We start from the raw sequence: 19200 nt of genomic DNA on the forward strand, positions 1-19200 counted from the left end.
GATAGCTCGAGACGAGAAAGCGATAACTCAAGACGAGAAAGCGATATCATTGCGAATGGCGACTGCGGTCATGCGCAGACAGCACTGAATTGTGGGTAATATCGCTTTCTCGCTCTACCGCTTTCTCGCACAATGATATAGCTTTCTCGTCTCGTGCTATCGCTTTCTCGTCTCGCGTTATCGCTTTCTCGTCTCGCGTTATCGCTTTCTCGTCTCGTGTTATCGCTTTCGCGTCTCGTGATAATGCTTTCTCGACTCCGAATTTTAAGGCGAGAAAGCGATGGCCCTAATCAGCCACCATATCAATGCGACAGTACCACATATTTTGATCTTGGTGTTGTTTAGTTTCATTGTTGCACATTGGTAAAGGGCAAAACTAGTTTTCAAAGCGCGACAATGCGACCGTGTGATTGATTCATGTGTGTCTTTGAATCCGCTGTATGCACCACCAAGTAAGATTGGTTCTGAGTAGAGTGATTGAGTTTAGTTTTACGCCGCTTTAATCAATATTCCAGCTATATCACGGCGGGGGACACCAGAAATGGGCTTCACACATTGTACCCATGTGGGGAATCGAACCCGGATCTTCGGCGTGTCGAGCGGACGCTTTAACCACTGGGTTATCCCATCGGCACTCTGATCTCATGACACGATTAAATAGCAAGTTTTTGAGGAGGAAGATTCCGTATTTCTGAGACGTATATTTATTCTTGGAAAATAAATAATGAAGTGTTATTCCCGTTGAGACCACTGATTGAAACGATCGATTTTCTGTCAGTTTGCGACATATGCCCCTTTTTTTAGAATTACTTAAACAACAGATAAAAGAACGGTACTTGTAATAGGATTGAAAATAAATACATGTTGTATTTTGTGGTGAACTGTTGACTGCATTGACCTTAGTAAGTGGGTTATGTCAACGAAACCATACTCGGTCACTATCATCGTGATAGAGACCGGTTTATTGATAATTACAGATGACGACAACCCGTGGCGTTGGGATACGTAACATTTGCCAACTTTGTCTCTCCTCTGCAGGTCTCGTAACATTAAACAACACCTGCATTGTAGAAAATATACATTTATTTTATTGCTCGATATATAATTTACATTGTACATCGTTGAACGTGAACATATTTGGAATTATGATGTGTTGCCATGGTAACTGAAGATGCTTTTAGTGCTTCCTCCACACTGTAAATTGACAATGTTCGTTGCCCATTATGGCAAAGAACGTTTTCTAACACAGATGATGAAAGATAATGTTAATCCAGAGATAGGACAACCAGTTGTTTAGTCCACGGACGCTGAAACCAAGGTTACTAGCATATTTGCCTGGTGTAACTATACTGCAGGCACCGTTGATGATGTCTTCAAGAGAAATGGTGTTTGGGTCACTTTTAGTATAATTTTTGCCTTATTTTCGAGGTGGTTTTAATCGCAACTTTTGATTGACAACTTGAACGATGCTTGAACAATATTTCAGTTGTATCGCAAAGGGCGTAAGCTTTATGTGGGAGGGAAGCCCGAAGTACAGTTAGTCTCACGTTTACCAATTCGGAGGACCCTACCATTTCAGGTAGCTCTATCATCTAGGAGCTCCGACACAAGCTCAGCAGATCCTGACACAGATAAGAAATACAACTCTCCAGCAAGTGGCGGAGACGTTCTTTCCAGCACCTTAAACGGGTGACAGTATGACCATCGACCAATGTCAGTATGGGTACAATAACGCCAGATCTGCCTCCACAGAAGCTGAGTATTGGTCTCAGGTACTTAACAGTCTCTTAGGCTACCTAAGTTTGTGTGTTAAAGCCAAACAGTAGGAAGGTCTACATCCAGTGAACAGTCAAGTAAGAACAGAATAATATCAAAGGGGATGTGCAATACTCGTCAAGCAGTGCAGCTTAAATCAGTTGGGCTAACTGACAAAACACAGAAACATCACACCATTTGAATTAAAACGGGAATAAAATATTTGTAAAATACAAAAGTGTATAAAAGGTAAAAAAAAGGATATAATTATTATCTATCCAAATTTATACACAACCAAATGACTTTTCTATGCAGAAAAATATCTGTAATTAAGATATTTTAATTCAGTGGTATGTTATACCTTTTATGAAGTTTCTATTTCAATGAGTTGTTGATATGAGGAACATGATATACGTTTACAAACATAACAAACGTTACATATCATTCCGTCTTTCTCCAAACACAGAGATGATCTTGGTTTAAACCCACATCCCAGACTGACAGACTGAAATACAGTTAAACACTGTTGTATCGAACTTTGATTAGTCGAGTTTGCAGGTTGTCTCGAAGTAAAGCTTGGTCCCTTCGTATGCTTTCTTTGTTCATGGCTTTTCGCTTCTGTCGACTGACTGACTGAGTTTAGTTTTACGCCGCTTTTAGCAATATTCCAGCAATATCACGGCGGGGGACACCAGAAATGGGCTTAACGCATTGTGCCCATGTGGGGAATCGGACCCGGGTCTTCGACGTGACGAGCCGACGCTTTAACCACTAGGCTACCCCACCGCGCCCGCTACTGTCGAACATTGGATAACTCCAGTATTTACGTAAATCCCCTCAACTTCCACACACTGGTGTTTGACAGTTTGACTAATACAAATCTGTATTTCTCCTTTCATTTCTGCTATAATCTATAATAGATACACTCCGTAAATTACCTTACTTCTTATATGTTGTCTTCCGAAATCAGTCAAACCTCCGATACCAATATCATCAACATCGTCATATTTATTGCTCAAGCAACCCACAAGAGGTGTCTTTGAACATATTCAGGTGAACAATCAACATAATAACAATAACAAGAAGAACAATTGTCATATAACAGAGCATACAGGTAGAGAGGTTTATTTGCAAACACAGGGCTTGTAACAGACACAATAGCATCAAGGTGTTTGTTTCACCGCCATGGTCTCGGCATGAAGACACAATGCCATTTAGAACGTGGTCAAATGTAGGATATGGGAATACACTTTCTCAGTCAAGTACGGATGCTCGTACTTGGGTTAAGTTATGTCCCATCCGGGATTCGAACCCACACTCTCAGAATACGGCAGCAAATCGGCACACAAACACAGCGAACCCACTTAGCCACCGCGGGTTTTGAAGTTTGGTGCCTGACTCTGAGAGTGCGGGTTTGAATCCCGGATGGGACTCAACAAAAGTACTAAGGTCTGTACTTTACTGATGTCTCAGCACTATACATACTGATAAGACCCAGACAGTGATAATATACTGATGCTAGTTATGTGCGTTACAAGCCATGGTGTTTTGCAATAAAGTTCCAACATTAATATCACCTTCATATGATACAACATAAATACTTTACAGTGATACTTTGTATCAATCTGTACGAATCATTCTCCTTTACAATTACAACACATCAAGATATTAACATTTTACAATTTTTCCTTGAATACAATGGCAAGGTACGAGTGACAAATGATATTACGAAATAGGTTTCGAGCAATGTATTCTTTCATAAAAGTCAACATTTACTCTGAAGTTACAATTTACATACATACAAATATATATATTTACTTTTACTGCATATGGTGGGTGCTACCAACTGAATCCAATAAACCCGTTTGTTTGTGATCACGGTTTCAAGAAATATTTGTTCCGGTTTCATTTCTTACTTTTTATGAACTTAAAAAACCGATAACTTTTCAAATATAACTCGAACATTGATACCCCAATAAAGTATAATGTTGAAAATGTGAAATAACCAAGAAATTGTAAACCAATCATCGGGTTTGAGCACTTCTGGTGTTTCTATATACATGTGATGCCAAGCATCCCTGCAGTGAGGAATTTGGTAAAAGTTGGTGTTATGTTCAGCATGAAGAGAACCAAACAGAAGCTCTTCTTTGGAATCGAAGAAATGTCAGTCTCAGGTCATCTCTCAGACCACGCCCCGAGGCATGTCCGTCAGCAGGCAAATATTGACATCACGTGACAGGCAGTTGATGACATCACAGGTTGGAGGAGGCGTTCATGTTCTCCTTCTTGCCTTCTTTGAAGTAGTCACGTGGTATTGCCACAAAGGATTCGTCTTGCACTGTTGACCGAAAATATCTTGAATTAATTTCAAAATGGTATACGTACATACACTAAAATATAAGATAAATATACGTCCGTGCCCGACGTGTCTCATTCTTTTAGCATGCAATTGACCATCGGCGTCATTTAGAATTCTCTATTGTTTATGTATATGGACTAGTTTCAGGTGAGGGTACTTGGCCAAAAATGTGCTTGGTTCGGAATAGTTGCGAACGCCGCAGACCACTAATGAGTGAGTGAGTGAATGTACTTTAACGTCGCTTTTAGCAATTTTCCAGCAATATCACGGCGGGGGACACCAGAAATGGGCTTCACACGTTGTACCCAGAAATGGGCTTCACGACGTTGTACCCCCATGTGTAAGTGAGGAATCGAACCCGGTCTTCCAGCAATATCGTGACGAGCTGACACTTTATCCACTGCGTTACCCCACCGACTGGCAGACCACTATTGGCCGCTGACTGTAACCAGCACGACCACAACAATCTGAACGGGTCGTTTAAGGCGATGTTGCCTTTTGGTGCCGGTGATTCCATATTAAAGTCTTATATCGACGTTCCGGTTATCTCGAAGTTCGGACTGCAGTCTGTGTACATACGGAGTGGTAGATACAAAAAGAAGAACTATATAGTATCGTTCTACTTACACAAAGTCTGCGCGCTTTCATCCATGGTGGGTACACCTCTGTAGGGATCAAAGACCCATTTGTAGAGCACGGCTGCTAGCACTCCTCCAGCGATTGGTCCGACCCAGTAAATCTGTATCAGATATCAATAATGTCTTATTCAAAGTCATGATAACATGTTTAGTGCATCGTGTCAGTTCATTCAAATTAAGTACTGAATAATGATGTAGAAACAGAACAGGTCAAGATTCAACCACAATTGGTTCGCAGCCCTTTGATCTCTCCCTCGGACAAAACCCCGTGTCCACTTGACCCAACTAACTGAAACCCTGTCTCTTCCGTGTTCACCAGCTATTGTTGGCCCCACAGTCCAAAAACGTCAGTCTCTTTCCGTGACAAGTGGCATTATTGACCCCTCTTAAACGTCTAACAGCTTCTGGGTCTTCCTGCTGCTGTGGGCCCCATTGAAACCCATTTCAATCACCTCATGGAGATCGTGCCCACGACTGCTTGCTACTGTCCATTCACGGTGAAATTGAGGTCCTTTGTGGGTTACCAAATCACCATGTACCGGGAGTTTTAAGATATTATCCAGATTCGATCCTTAGTAAATGTTAAGTTGTACACAGCTGACTATTCTTATTACCCAGTCATTGACAAGGTTTGTTGTAAATGAGATGTTAACTTTCGGTAATTACAGATCTCACGTTTTCACCTCGAGCAATTTAGGTGTAACATGAAACTAGGCAATACAGCCATTGTTTAACAGCCAGCATGCACGACAAATCATGAAAGCTCGAGATGTTGCCGATGCACATGGAACGTTCAGTTACTTCTTCATGTAAACACAAAGGGTGCTAAGCAATGAAAATCAAAGCGGATATCAACATTAGGCCAGTCCGTTTCAAAGAAAGATGCAACATCCTCATCAAGGGGCTTTGTTCTTCATCACGGGATGGGCCCGATGCAAAGTCGTGGCGCTACCCTTCATCATTTCAGTTCCAAAAACGTGTTGCTTTCATCATGCAATCAAACCATATAAGTTGATTCTATCATTATTTACGATGATCTACAAATAGATATCCACGACGTTTCAACCGTAAAGGAACTCACCCACAGGTTTGCATAGGAGTTTGAGGCGACAGCTGACCCGAGAGACCTGGCAGGGTTCATACTGGCCCCAGTGTAGGAGATCTGAAGTAGAGTGAGTGAGTTGTAACACATGTGACTACCTTCACATATCTAGTACAGTCACTGAAGTTGCCTAAACCAACTGAAACTATGGGATGGTACTTGAGTCGCTGCAGCCTTTGATTAACATTCATACATTGTTTTGTTTGTTTGTTCACCCAGGTATTTGACCACGGTCTGTAAACAATCGACACTCTGGACCTGACAATCCAGTGAGTGACACTATAAGCATCAATCTACACAATGACTATGCTAACGACACCTGAAGGGAATTATGAAGAAATAGTCAGAGCCCGATATTCCGCCCAAGGCCCCGTTTCACAAAGCTCTCGTTAACCTAAGATCTCGTAACTTTTCTCCCTATACTGTAACATAGAAGGTACGAATGCTACGAGAAATGTTACGTCTTAGGCTTACGAGAGCTTTGTGAAACGGGGCTCAGGTGGGCAGCAAATATCGGTAAAATGCCCTAATGGAATTACAAAACATTTGTAGAGATGTTTATTTAACTAACAGTACCATTTAAGAGGAATATCCATTTATGCTTAGTTAACGGTATTGCATATAGTGCACTGTGTAAACAAAATGTTAAAATGCTTCTGAATTAAAGAAATTTAAACTTATCAAATCCCAATTTGTCTGTCCCGAGTGTCTGAAAAGCGCATTTAATTGGTAATCCCATCTAACACCTGGACGTAAGGTTACGCGACAATCACTGTCCTCACCGCAGAGAAGTGACCCAAAGCAACTGTTAGACCAATAGCGAGTGAGGCGCTGCCGAAGTTGGGTCTATTGCCGTCAACGGTGCCGTAGATGACAAAAACGAGGGTGAAGGTCAGGAGCAACTCCACCCCGAAGCCCTGGGCCTGGGTGACCCCAAGGGCGCTGTTGATGTTTGTGACGGCCAGGTTCCCGTGGAAAGCCGAGGGCGTAACTCTGAAACAAAGTATGACAGAACATTAGCCAAGTTACGATAATTATATCCATTCTTCAACATACGTTTTGGTAGCCTAGCTAGTGGTTACACCGTTTGCTGATATCAGGTTCGCTCGAAAACATGGGTTCAGTGTACAGAGTCACTTCTCTGGGTCTTCCGCGGTGCTATTGTTGGACCATTGCTGGAAACACGTGCTTATTCTAAAATAGTTGCCTTTTTTAGGATGGCCCAAATTCTGAAGCCGTTATTGGGTAGTTGTGTTCTTCGTTAGGCATGCAAGAAAACTACGATCGTGGGTTCGAATCCAAAATCGCTCTGATGAAGTTCCTAGGTTTGTGAACACCACACCCGTACTGCCTGGTTTCACCAACGTACTTGACTCACGTGCACTTCACACATCAGGTAACATACTGTCACAACTGCAATTTTTAATGAAATGTAACCTTTAATGAGGATTTACGTTTGATCCTATTTGAAGCTGACTTTAAATGTAACCATCTAAACTGAAGTACAAAAGAAAGTACACACCTGGTGCTTTGGGATTTCTTTCCAAAGAGCGACGCAAATGTTTTGAAAAGAGTTTTAACAGTGATATATAAGTCACAGACTTTCCTAATATGTTGCCAAAACACCACAGATATCGTGCCCAATTACGAAGTTACCAGTCAAAATCACAACACTTTTCAAATAATCCCCAAACACCAGGTGTGTACTTTCTTTTGTACGACAGTCTATTTTATAACGTAAATGATACCGACAAGTTTATTTCTTATGAAAGAAAAGAATTGCAAAATATTTTAGCATGATATATGTACATCTTATATTAATTTATCGTATATATGTTTCTAGTGTCTCATAAGCCTGTTTGTGGCTAGGCGCACGCTTCTTACTGTTGTATAATGTATTGTCTGTGAAATGTACTAACTTTAATAAAAAAATATACTACTACTACTACTACTACTACAAGTTTAATAATGCTCACTTCGGCGTTAAGCCTACCGTACTCTATCGCCAACTATATAAGACCCAATGTCGAAAATCCATGTTTTTATAACCTTTTCAGATTTTAATATTTTAGATATATAACTGTTTAACCTTTAAGACATTAATCACTTTGTTTTTCAAGCTATGTGGGCACAACCATTATCAGTGGGTATCATTGATAGACATTCCTGAACATATTCATAAAAAATATATTTTGTATGTATGTGATTTTCGCCGTGAAGTGTAATGAGACAGACAACATACACTAGGGTGTGTGTGCGAATTATGATTCACATTGGCAAACTATAAAATGTCTAGCTATTACAGTTCTGTTATAAATTCACTATAAGTATCAGCAGATCGTCTGCTTTATATTTAGTTTCAAAATGCATACAAGTATGATCACAAACTAATTAGGATTATAAGACCAAATATAAAGACGCACATTGACTAGTATCTACATACTGGTGAGTGGACATTAACCATGTGAATGTAGCAAGAAATTTATCGCGCAGTATTGTAACTTCGACCCCCACCTCGCTTCCGTGGAAGAAATCGTTATGTTATAAGTTGTGTCATGCAAAATCCGTTTGGTTATGATTCCAATACATATTTAACTACGAGTAGAAAGTAGTTTTGATTTTCTAACTTGATGAAAACAAACTATAATCTCTTTAATTCTAACAGACTTTACGATTTTCAAAAATGGCGGCGCCCTGTCGGGAACATCCGCCAGTCTGAGGATAAATGCTATTTAGATTTGTTTTCACCGAGTTACAAAATCAAAACTACTTTCTACTGGTAGTAAAATATTTATTTTATTGATGGCCAATAGGATTTTGCATGACATAGCCTATAACATTTCTCTCCTGGCAGCGAGGTGGGTGTCAATATAATACTACTTACAATATTATTGTTACTTCGACCACAACCTCACTTCCGAGGAAGAAATCGTTATGTTACAAGTTGTGTCATGGAAAATCTTTATGGTCATCAATCATATACATATTTTACTACAACTAGTAAGTAGTTTTGATTCTTTAACTTCCGTGAAGCGATCTGAACACAAGTAAGATATCGTTTCAGGCTTCCACAACGCTCGCTTCGCACTCACAAACATAACCCATTTAGCACGAACTGCGGGGTCCTGTGGAAATCTGTGCATGGTGACACCATCGCCCGACCCCTAGGAGCAATTGACGACAAAGCAACGATTCGACATGTCGTCGTTGATGTCGAGAAATCATCAAAATGATGAGCATGCTACACACTTTCTTTACAACTAACTGAAAATCGTTCCTCATATGACGTCACTGCAGTGCTCTGGCGACAGAGTTACGTAACCTGTCTGTGGTTTCGTTGGCGGGCGAGAGAGAAGCAGGCGACTTTTTTGGCCACTTTTAATCGCTCGGTATTAATTAACCACAAGTTTTTAAAGAATAAATTTGGTGTTCCGCATAAGACTAACCACAAAACTTTCATATGTAATGGTTAAAAGAGTAACAAAAAACAAAGTTTAGTGGTTCTTTAATTATTTTTTGATAATTTATATCGATATCAACTCGAAAACATTCTAAAGAACAAGTTACGTCTAACTCCCAACAAACTTCCTGATGATAGGTCTTTCATAAATGACTAGATGGTGAAACAAATAAAGTGCTTTAACGTTAACTATAAACTGTAACCGTCCAAGAGAAATTAGGTGAGTTGTCGTTACCGCTGCATGGTATTTCAGTAGCATCGTGGAGGAAGAATGTCACGTATGCCATGTGCAAGAGTAAGCATGGCTTTGTCAGAATCGACCCAACGATGCAGCGGCTGCTGACACGGATGGATAGTCGGCACCTTCGACAAAGATGCCACATGATGTTAAATATCTCTGAACCCGTGAAGATCCGGGTTAGAATTGATCTTCAGTAACCCATGCTTGTAAGAGGCGACTAACGGGATCGGGTGGACTGGGTTGACACATTCCATCGTATCCCATTTGTGTAGATCGATGCTCATGCTGTTGATCACTGGATTGTCTAGTCAGATTATTTACTGACCGACTCCCCATGTCTAGAACTACCTACTGCATGTGTAGAAAACAGTGTTATCGTGACAGGTATTACTCCTTGTGTTGCGTGGTTACGTAGGTGATATATCATAAGTCGCTGGACGTGATGTTGTTGATCAGAGTACACATGTATCGGAACTAGTGCGTACTGGTATTGACAGTTATTGACAGAGGCGAATACCCGATCCGTGTTAGAGTTGGTCTTCAGTAACCAATGATTGACGTAAGAGGCGACTAACGGTATCAGATGATATGATCGATGCTCATGCTGTAAATCACTGGATTGTCTGGTCCAGACTCGATTATTTACTGACCGGCACCATATTGCCGGAATATTGCGGCGTTAAACAACAACCAACCGCATAGTCGACTTGTGTAAAGGGGGACCCGTAGAGGGTAATGTCCGAGTAACTCTCCATTCCTGAAAAATAATGGAGCTACTCGGCCCCTATAAGTACTGGTTAAAGCATTCCCCGTCATGCCGAGACCAGGGTCAGGTTACCCGTACGGATGCCAAATGTGACGCCCGTGAAATTCCTGGAGCATTGCTACATGCTGCGTAAACCCATAGTCCGTCACTCTTACGGGCTGATAAAAATCTATCAGCTCCACACTTTGTTGTTCCCTGTGATTACCTGGTCTGTGTGTAGCTAATGACAATCTATAACGAGCACCTACGTCCGCAGACAGTACTGTGAGATAAAGACGTCTCGGTCTGTGGATGCTTACCTACCTCAACCCGCTGATTAATGCTAGCATCCCGCCCGGATACAGCGGGAGAAAACAATCTCCTGTCTCAGGCAGGGCTAATTGATTAGCAACCTTGAGGGCAGGTACGTTTTCCCTTGCTAATGAGGGTCATTGTAAAACTGTACTTATGTCCGAAACGAAGAGTGCTGCGTGAGAGCGCATGGTTGGTTTGTTTACATACCGTCGTAGCATGACGGGGTATTGCTGTGGGGTGTCAGACAGATTACCTGAACACTATTTATGCTAATTGGGTGGGTGGCAGCTGTTACCTGTGTGACAGAGCACGATGGTTTAGTCTGTATTCGCGCCCATCTCAATTCGCCTTTAACCCATATCATATAAAAACATTGTAGGCTAATTGGGATAAAAAAAATGCACCTGGTGTCATAGTTGATATTCAGGGATCGATTGATAAAATTTATCACGATTTTACCTTTAACTCCCTCTATTATTTGTGTTGAATGTTGGTTCCACAAGGGCGTAAAACCCCATTGTTTGGGGCCCATGTTATATACCTCTATCCATCTCTCACCAGGTAACGTTCCCTCAACATGCCGAAGTGTACCCCACACGGTAAATTGCGTGCATCGATGCTCTTGTCGTTGATCACTGGATTGTCTGGTCCAGACTCGATTATTTACAGACCACCGCCATGTAGCTTGAATATTTCTGAGTGCGACATTAAACAACCAACCAACCGACCAAACCACAAGGTAACAACATGTGAAACCCATATATGGTGTCTTCGCCGTGATATTGCTGGAATATAGCTGAAAGCGGCGTAAAACTTCACTCACTCATCCACAACACGGTAATGAATCGTTGACCCACCAGTGAAGAGTGTGTAAGTCCCCACGCCGATCTAAACAAAAGTTTAGAAATAGTTTGTTACGTAAGCTTTCAAGTCCAATAGACTACAAAGCGATCGGGACTTAGGCCTGTATCACGTCGATGAATCACACATGCACTAGAATGGTGCTCATAAATTAAGTATCATAGGATTTCGAATCCAAGATCATCGGATCCTGATACACCTAAGAGAGGCCAACCCGCACAGCGATAACTTCATGGTCCCCATGATAACCATAGGTGGATTTGGGACCAGAAGTCAACACGGGATCTGCTATTGAGACTTGAACGCGATGTCGTTGACTGGTAGCCAGTATGTACCACAGGCTACCGCCTACACTCATGTGTACCTGAGCGTGGCAATACTAACAGTGCTGAAACAGAAATTGTTGGGGATTACGGCTATTAACATACCTGCTATTTTGCACACGCGATTCGGATTACGTGATATTCGTCAAAATAAACAGTGCATACATTGCATAGCTAGGTACACTTGATTGTACAAGAAGCTGACTGGCCTACATTCCGCAGTACCTATACCCACAACGATCCAAACAACTTGTGTAATCAATACCTTTTATTAAGTGTATCAGTTTGAAATTTGTTCGTGTAATATGCACAAGACAAATTCATTATCCATCTATATCTTTAAGCGTGATCATGAAATGAATCGATCGTGACAAGACGCCGTCATATTTAGTTTCAAAGTGACCTTTTCGTATTGTGCATTTTACTGTTTTAATTGGATGCTATAAAATGGCCAATGAGATAGCGATTAGTGTCTGAAGAGGTACAACAAGCCCTTCGATCTGTTACCTAATCTGGATCTGCATTTAAGAGTGTAATATAATTCATTTTCTAGATTGTTCAGCTGAGGTATTTTCTTACTTAATGTCAATATGATTATGGTAAGTTTTAGATTACTGTGCATATTGCACTTGGCATTTGGGCGGATTGAATCAATGTGGTCAGTGATGCAAATATTAGAGACAGAAGCTGCAAGATTAACCGGTTAATGAGTCACCTCCATTCGTCATGTTTTTGGGAAACATTGCAACACGTCTCTGTTAAATAACTAAAATCGATGAACGTTAATTCTGACTGGGCAGTATCCATGCACTCACTAACTGTTCCTTTCCTAGTTGATATGTTATCGAATCCTAACAGGGACATTGTCGCGTTGTCGCTCTCTCTAAAACAAGCAAAAAGAGGCAAAATTAACCAAAGCGCGACAATGCGACAAATGGCCGAAATGTCGCGTTGTCGTATTGTCGCGCTTTGGTTTATTTTGCATCTTTTTGCTTGTTTTAGAGAGAGCGACAACGCGACAATGTCCCTTTTAGGATTCCATAATATGTAGTGTCGTTCATTTGACGATAAAATCGCCCGTCAATTGCTATAGCCGTTGTCACAGTGATTAGTATTCAGTTCAGAAAGGTACTGCGTGTTAAGAGATAAAATATTCTCCCTAAAGTTAGCAAAATAATGTAAAAAGTTGTGACACTTTTATCGACTTTTCAGTCAGATTAAATAAATGAACTGGGACAACAAGTCAGAGCCGGAAATTCCTGAAAAAACATGGCGGCAAATGACTTTTGTATCTGGCAATAACGTCGCGACGGAAAAGGTCGGAAACGATTGTCATCATCCGACCAAGTGTTTCATTATTCCTAATACACCTTAAGCAGGTATCAGCAGAAGAGGGTGTGCCTAGCCGATCGATTGAACGCTTTGAACGGAAACAAATCCACATCAATAATACAGAAAAGGAAAGATAGTTCCGTAATTGATTTCCTTCATTTGAACAGTATTGAATAACAAAACCACAATAAGTCCACCGCCACGAGTGCTGTCAGAAGCGCTGGACTTCCGGTTGGGTGTAACATCTCACTGTTGGGGTCTGACTGGAATAAATGGGAATATCAGTTTCTCGCGAGGAGGGACAGGAGCTGTTTAACCTTTTCGAACACGTGGTTTCATATAATTTTAGCGACCGCCCATGTGGCTTTCATCCTTCTATTCACTTTGACCGCTGAGATGATCAAGAGTGGTTGTTCCTGGGCGTGACGTAATATATTTATATCTCTCATGGCGGTGGGGTAGCCTAGTGGTTACAACGTTCGTCACGCTGATGACATGGGTTCGATTCCCCACATAGGTACAATGTGTGAAGCCCATTTCTGGTGTCCCCTGCTGTCATATTGCTGGAATATTGCTAAAAGCGGCGTAAAACCAAATTCTCTCACTCACTCTTGGCGGTGGGGTAGCCTAGTGGTTAAAGCGTTTGTCACGCTGAAGACCCGGGTTCGATTCCCACATGGGTACAATGTGTGAAGCCCATTTCTGGTGTCCCCTGCCGTCATATTGCTGGAATATTGCTAAAAGTGGTGCAAACCAGACTCGCTAACTGACTATTGTCATCGAAATTTAAACCTGAGCTGGCTGAATGTGGCGTTAATCAAAATCAGGAGCAACTCCTATATGCTGGTCACCCACTCATGTGATACCAGTACAGGGTCCACGGTCGCGGTCAGATGCCGCGGGGTGAGGTATGGCCGTCAGAGACAATCAGATCTTCATCTCAACAAGACATACGCCTCGGTTCTCCAGCTCAATGCCTCCAATGTCGTGTATTTCAGTAATTCTACCCAGATGCCCCATCGCGCTCACTGCTACTCATCACTTCTCTAAGAATTGTCTTACTTCAAAGTAATTCTCCAAAGGGGACCCCGTGATGACCACCATGCCCAGACATTGCATGTTCTCATATTCTCCACAAACATTCTATATAGGTACTTCTAGTAATCCAATCTAATGGTTTATAAGGCTGAAGTATCTCCAGTGTTCTGAACAATCCGCCTTGAGGCACGTGTGCACTGAAACCCGTTTATCCGGGTTCACCAATAACTGTCATGACATTTATGTATGTGAAGTACACTATCAGTAATAAATGCATGACGTAACATTACACGCGCGCGCGCGCGAGCACACACACACGCACACTCACCATACTATATACATACATGCTCCGTACACTTACTTTCACCTTACACACACTCACAGTACAAACTCACCACACACACACTCACATTACAAACTCACCACACACACAGACTCACATTGTACACAAGCTACACTCGCCGCACACACAAACTCATTATACTCACACACGCACAATACAAAGAGACACAGACACTCAACGTAGAGAAACACATACACACTCAACGTACACACATGCACACTCAACGTACACATATGCACACACACGCACACACAGACAGACATGCACCACAACCACCGCCACCCGTTGCACATACATGAACAAGAGCAGCAAGATTCCATCCCAGGGTGCTCAATGTCAAAACACGTTTGGTAATCGCCATGGAAGATTTACCTCAACTGGCAGTAAGTTCAGCAAACATGTAACGTGATTTCTGCATTTTACTTTCACACTAAGCACACATTTGTGGAATTAAAACATGTTTAACTAAGTTTGTCTGTTTAATTCAGATTAATTCTGCCCGTTTATAGAGTTCAGTTGATACTGAAATTTCTTCAGTGTAGATGGTCGTGGTATTCAAATACGGTTCTTATTTACTTTTGCCGTAGGACAAAATGGACCTCAAGATACATCGGCAGTTTGCCGTAAGAACATGACGCCATGTTTTTACCATGTTATTGCGACAGTAAATCGCTAAATCTCAACTTTGCTACAAACACATCATGCATTTGAAAGAAACGAACCAAACAAATAAAAATCTTACGCAGTGGCGAGTTGAAGGACAATAATCAAACATGACCATCGGAAATACGTCGACATATCCGTTGTTCGACACAAGCAGGGATTCGACTATACAGTTTTGGTCGAAACTACTTGGTTAATGTGGGAGATCTAGTCAATGCCGATTGAGATAAAGGTGTTGCAGTAAACTGAGATAATGATGTAAATATTTCTATGTTTTGAGACATGATGTCAGTGTGTATATACGTACCCCTTGAGGATCAAGGCCCCGATGATAGCCCCTACAATCTGAGCCACGACATACATGAACGCCCTCAACACGGAGATGTTCATAGAGACGGCCATGGCGATGGATACGGCAGGGTTGATGTGTCCGCCGGACACGTGTCCAAACATCTGGATCATCGCCATGATTGCTAGGCCGAACGCAAGGGATATCTGAAGGATAATATTAGTGAAAATGAACAATAGTGATGGTGATGATGATGTTGACGACGCCAAAATCCTTTCCATATCCAAATTCCTTTGTTAAAAGCAAAATGTTCTAACACTGAGAAAGGGGGACGTCAATGTCGTTTGTAAGGATAGTTTCAGCTGGTGATTCATGTGGTAGGAAAGCCAAGTAATGTATGTTCTGGGCGTCTTCACTACCATCTAGTAATGCATGTTTTGGGCGTCTTCACTACGATCTAGTAATGTATGTTTTGGGCGTCTACACTACGATCTAGTAATGTATGTTTTGGACGTCATCACTACGATCAAGTAATGTATGTTTTGGGCATCTTCACTACCATCTCGTAATGCATGTTTTGGGCGTCTTCACTACGATCTGGTAATGCATGTTCTGGGCGTCTTCACTACCATCTAGTAATGCATGTTTTGGGCGTCTTCACTACGATCTAGTAATGCATGTTCTGGGCGTCTTCACTACGATCTGGGTCAGGACTTGCGAGTTATCAAAACGCATCTTGGATTCGAACACATGACCTTGTGTTACACCCAACCAAACAGTTACTAGTAGCTAAATGTTCGATCGAGAGAGAGAGAGAGAGAGAGAGAGAGAGAGAGAGAGAGAGAGAGAGAGAGAGAGTGAGAGAGAGAGACGTGATGAATTACATGGTGTATTGTTACCCATTAAGGGCAACTCCCCATCACAAATACGGTACTTGCAAATCTTCAGTTATATTTATCTTTAATAAGGTAAGAGTGAGTGAATTGCGTTTAACGCCGCTTTTTAGAGTATATTGTTATATATCGGCTTTATTTGAGCTTTATGTGGCAGGAAAGACCGGAGAGGTATTGTTCTCAGATGTTTACAGCTTGGAGGAAGCCTACAAGCACGATTATACTGCCGACAAACCTAGCACGATAATCGGGGCGATGCGGTGTCAGTCATAGGTTTCTGGCATACCCAAGGGACGCAACTCTGTAAACGAATAACTGTACGCAGTTCACTCTCCAGTAAAGGCGCCATTGCATTAACTGTACCAGTAGTCATATCCATAGGCACGCACACGCACACACACACACACACAATACTTGTGTCGTTAGCATACCTTCTGGTTTGGTACAGCTGTGCCAGGAACAGAACTTTACTTGTGACATTCGTGGGAGGCAATGCGTTTGGTTTTATCCACCTCTCAACAATATCCGAGCAATATCACTAAGGAGTACTGTTAGACTGGGAATGGTGTACCTTTGTGGGCAAATAGTCTCATCGTGACGGGATAATACTTTAACCGTTAGGCTACACTTCATGTGAATTCGTATGACAAAACTTGGTAAGGGAACTGCAAGCAATTCACACACAGGTCAGATCCGAGCTCCTGACAGCTCGCTGACTTAGTTGATACAAGCCATCGTATCTCAACTGCGTGGACAGATGCTCATGAGGCCAATAATGAGTGAGTGAGTGAGTTTAGTTTTACGCCGCACTCAGCAATATTCCAGCTATATGGCGGCGGTCTGTAAATAATCGAGTCTGGACCAGACAATCCAGTGATCAACAGCATGAGCATCGATCTACGCAACTGGGATCCGATAACATGTGTCAACCAAGTCAGCGAGCCTGACCACCCGATCCCGTCAGTCGCCTCTTACGACAAGCATGGGTTACTGAAGATCAATTCTGACCCGGACCTTCACGGGTTCATGATGCCATTAACTGTATCATTTACGGAGCTCGGTCCCACACAAAACAGGAATATTGATTGGCATTAAACAATACATAAAGCAAACCAGAACCATTCTCTCGAAGTCGTACCTAGTAAAGTGCCTAATTACAGGGAAAGGTGGATGAATAGTCGGTCTGGAAGCTTTCCAAGGTCAGATGGTCATGAAATATTGACCGACATAACGATATTCAGGTACAAATCACTGGGTTGAGGACAAGTGCGTTATACTTTGGTCATACATAAACTGGGGTTCTTACTAGAGCTTGCCATACTATGTTCCCACCTGTAAAGCCAAAGATCGGTCTATCCATCGATATTAGATGTTCATACGGACTTCATGCTTACTTTCCATACTTCCGACAATAGTGACAAAGCAATAAGTGACATTTAACATCCCATATTAATCTTACACCTTTTGATTTATCAAGACATGAGGTGTCAGCTCAGATCACCAGATCCAACAATGAACCGCTATACCCTTCAACTGCCTTCAAGCTGCAATCGCATAACGTGTCTACATCTTCATTACCCACCACACTCTTCACTATATATCTCACCTGTAACCTTTGTAACTCACACCGAAAACTGTCTCATTGATACCGGTACTACTGTGTTATTGTCTAGGCTATATGCGATACACAGCGGCACCGCCAGAGAATAATCAATATCGATTAAGAACGGCAAGATCAATACGGAACGGCATCGTGTTCAAACGTTTTCATTATCTGACTTCATCTGGGCGCCCATACAAGTTCCTCTATATAATCAGTGCCTCCGTGAACTCGCTTAAACTGCCTTGAACAATGGTATTTCAGTTATATAATCCCACGTTATGTTCACGGAAGGAAAGGTGACTTTAACGTAGTACTTTTTCGCTCATATGACGACGTGTATGCGTGTGTATGTGCGGCTGCTTGTACTAGTCCAGACTTAAGCTGGTTTTACAGTGCTAGCTCACTGAGATATCATGCCGCAATTAAGCATGAATGCCCTACTCAGACACATTATACTGACTCCGAGCCGACCAGTCCATGTTGTACCCATTAATGCTGAGCGCCAGGTAGGCACCAACAAGTACCATATTTTAAAGTCTTTTGGTATGACGCGGCAAGGGATCGAAAATCACGGAAGAAAGTCCGTGATGCAGGTCTGAGCCGTTTCCTTCCATGGTAAACCCCACGAGCACGAGTATGGCGCTGACAAACCCATAATCAGGGCCAACCGGGATTCGAACCCAAGATCAAAGATTTCATAGATAATTCAAATATAACTTGTGACCCCAAACTGTTATTTTATAAAACACCCACCTTATCCATTGAACGAAATACTTTTGTGAGTAATACTTGCGAACAGCAGATTTTCAAACACTCTTCAGATTCCCCTACCCGGAATATTCAACTGTCGACACATGCTGTGTCTAGGGTCAGCTGTGTCCGATGTGTCAGTGTTTTTTCTCGACCCGTGAAGATCCCGGCTAGAATTGATCTTCAGTAACCCATGCTTGTCGTAAGAGGCGACTAACAGGATCGCGTGGTCAGGCTCGCTGACTTGGTTGACACATGTCATCGTATCCCAATTACGTAGATCGATGTTAATGCTCTTGATCACTGGATTGTCTTGTCCAGACTCGATTATTTACAGACCGCCGCCATATGACTGGAATATTGTTGAGTCCGGCGTAAAACTAAACTCACTCACTCATTTGTTTCGCACTGGTCAGGATACACCGATAACAGAATTTGTTAAGCCTCGTGTCGTCGTGGATGGTTATACCGTTATCAGCAGAGATGCTTT

General features: G+C 42.0%; 1 protein-coding gene across 1 annotated transcript in view; it reads right to left on the reverse strand.

Annotated features, from left to right (window-relative positions):
• Nucleotides 1-1065: 1065 nt before the first annotated feature.
• Nucleotides 1066-19200, reverse strand: part of LOC124288495 (aquaporin AQPAn.G-like) — a 52865-nt gene continuing 34730 nt past the window's right edge. The window contains exons 2-6 of the mRNA XM_046725013.1: nucleotides 15483-15670; nucleotides 6637-6847; nucleotides 5834-5914; nucleotides 4742-4853; nucleotides 1066-4093 (exon numbers count right to left, since the gene is read on the reverse strand). Of these exons, the coding sequence (XP_046580969.1) occupies nucleotides 4008-4093; nucleotides 4742-4853; nucleotides 5834-5914; nucleotides 6637-6847; nucleotides 15483-15670 (678 nt within the window). The 3' untranslated portion in view covers nucleotides 1066-4007. The remainder of the gene's footprint in view (nucleotides 4094-4741; nucleotides 4854-5833; nucleotides 5915-6636; nucleotides 6848-15482; nucleotides 15671-19200) is intronic.

The sequence above is a fragment of the Haliotis rubra genome, unplaced genomic scaffold, assembly GCF_003918875.1.
Source record: "Haliotis rubra isolate DU_JTF1 unplaced genomic scaffold, ASM391887v1 Scf419, whole genome shotgun sequence".
Taxonomy (NCBI): Eukaryota; Metazoa; Mollusca; class Gastropoda; order Lepetellida; family Haliotidae; genus Haliotis; species Haliotis rubra.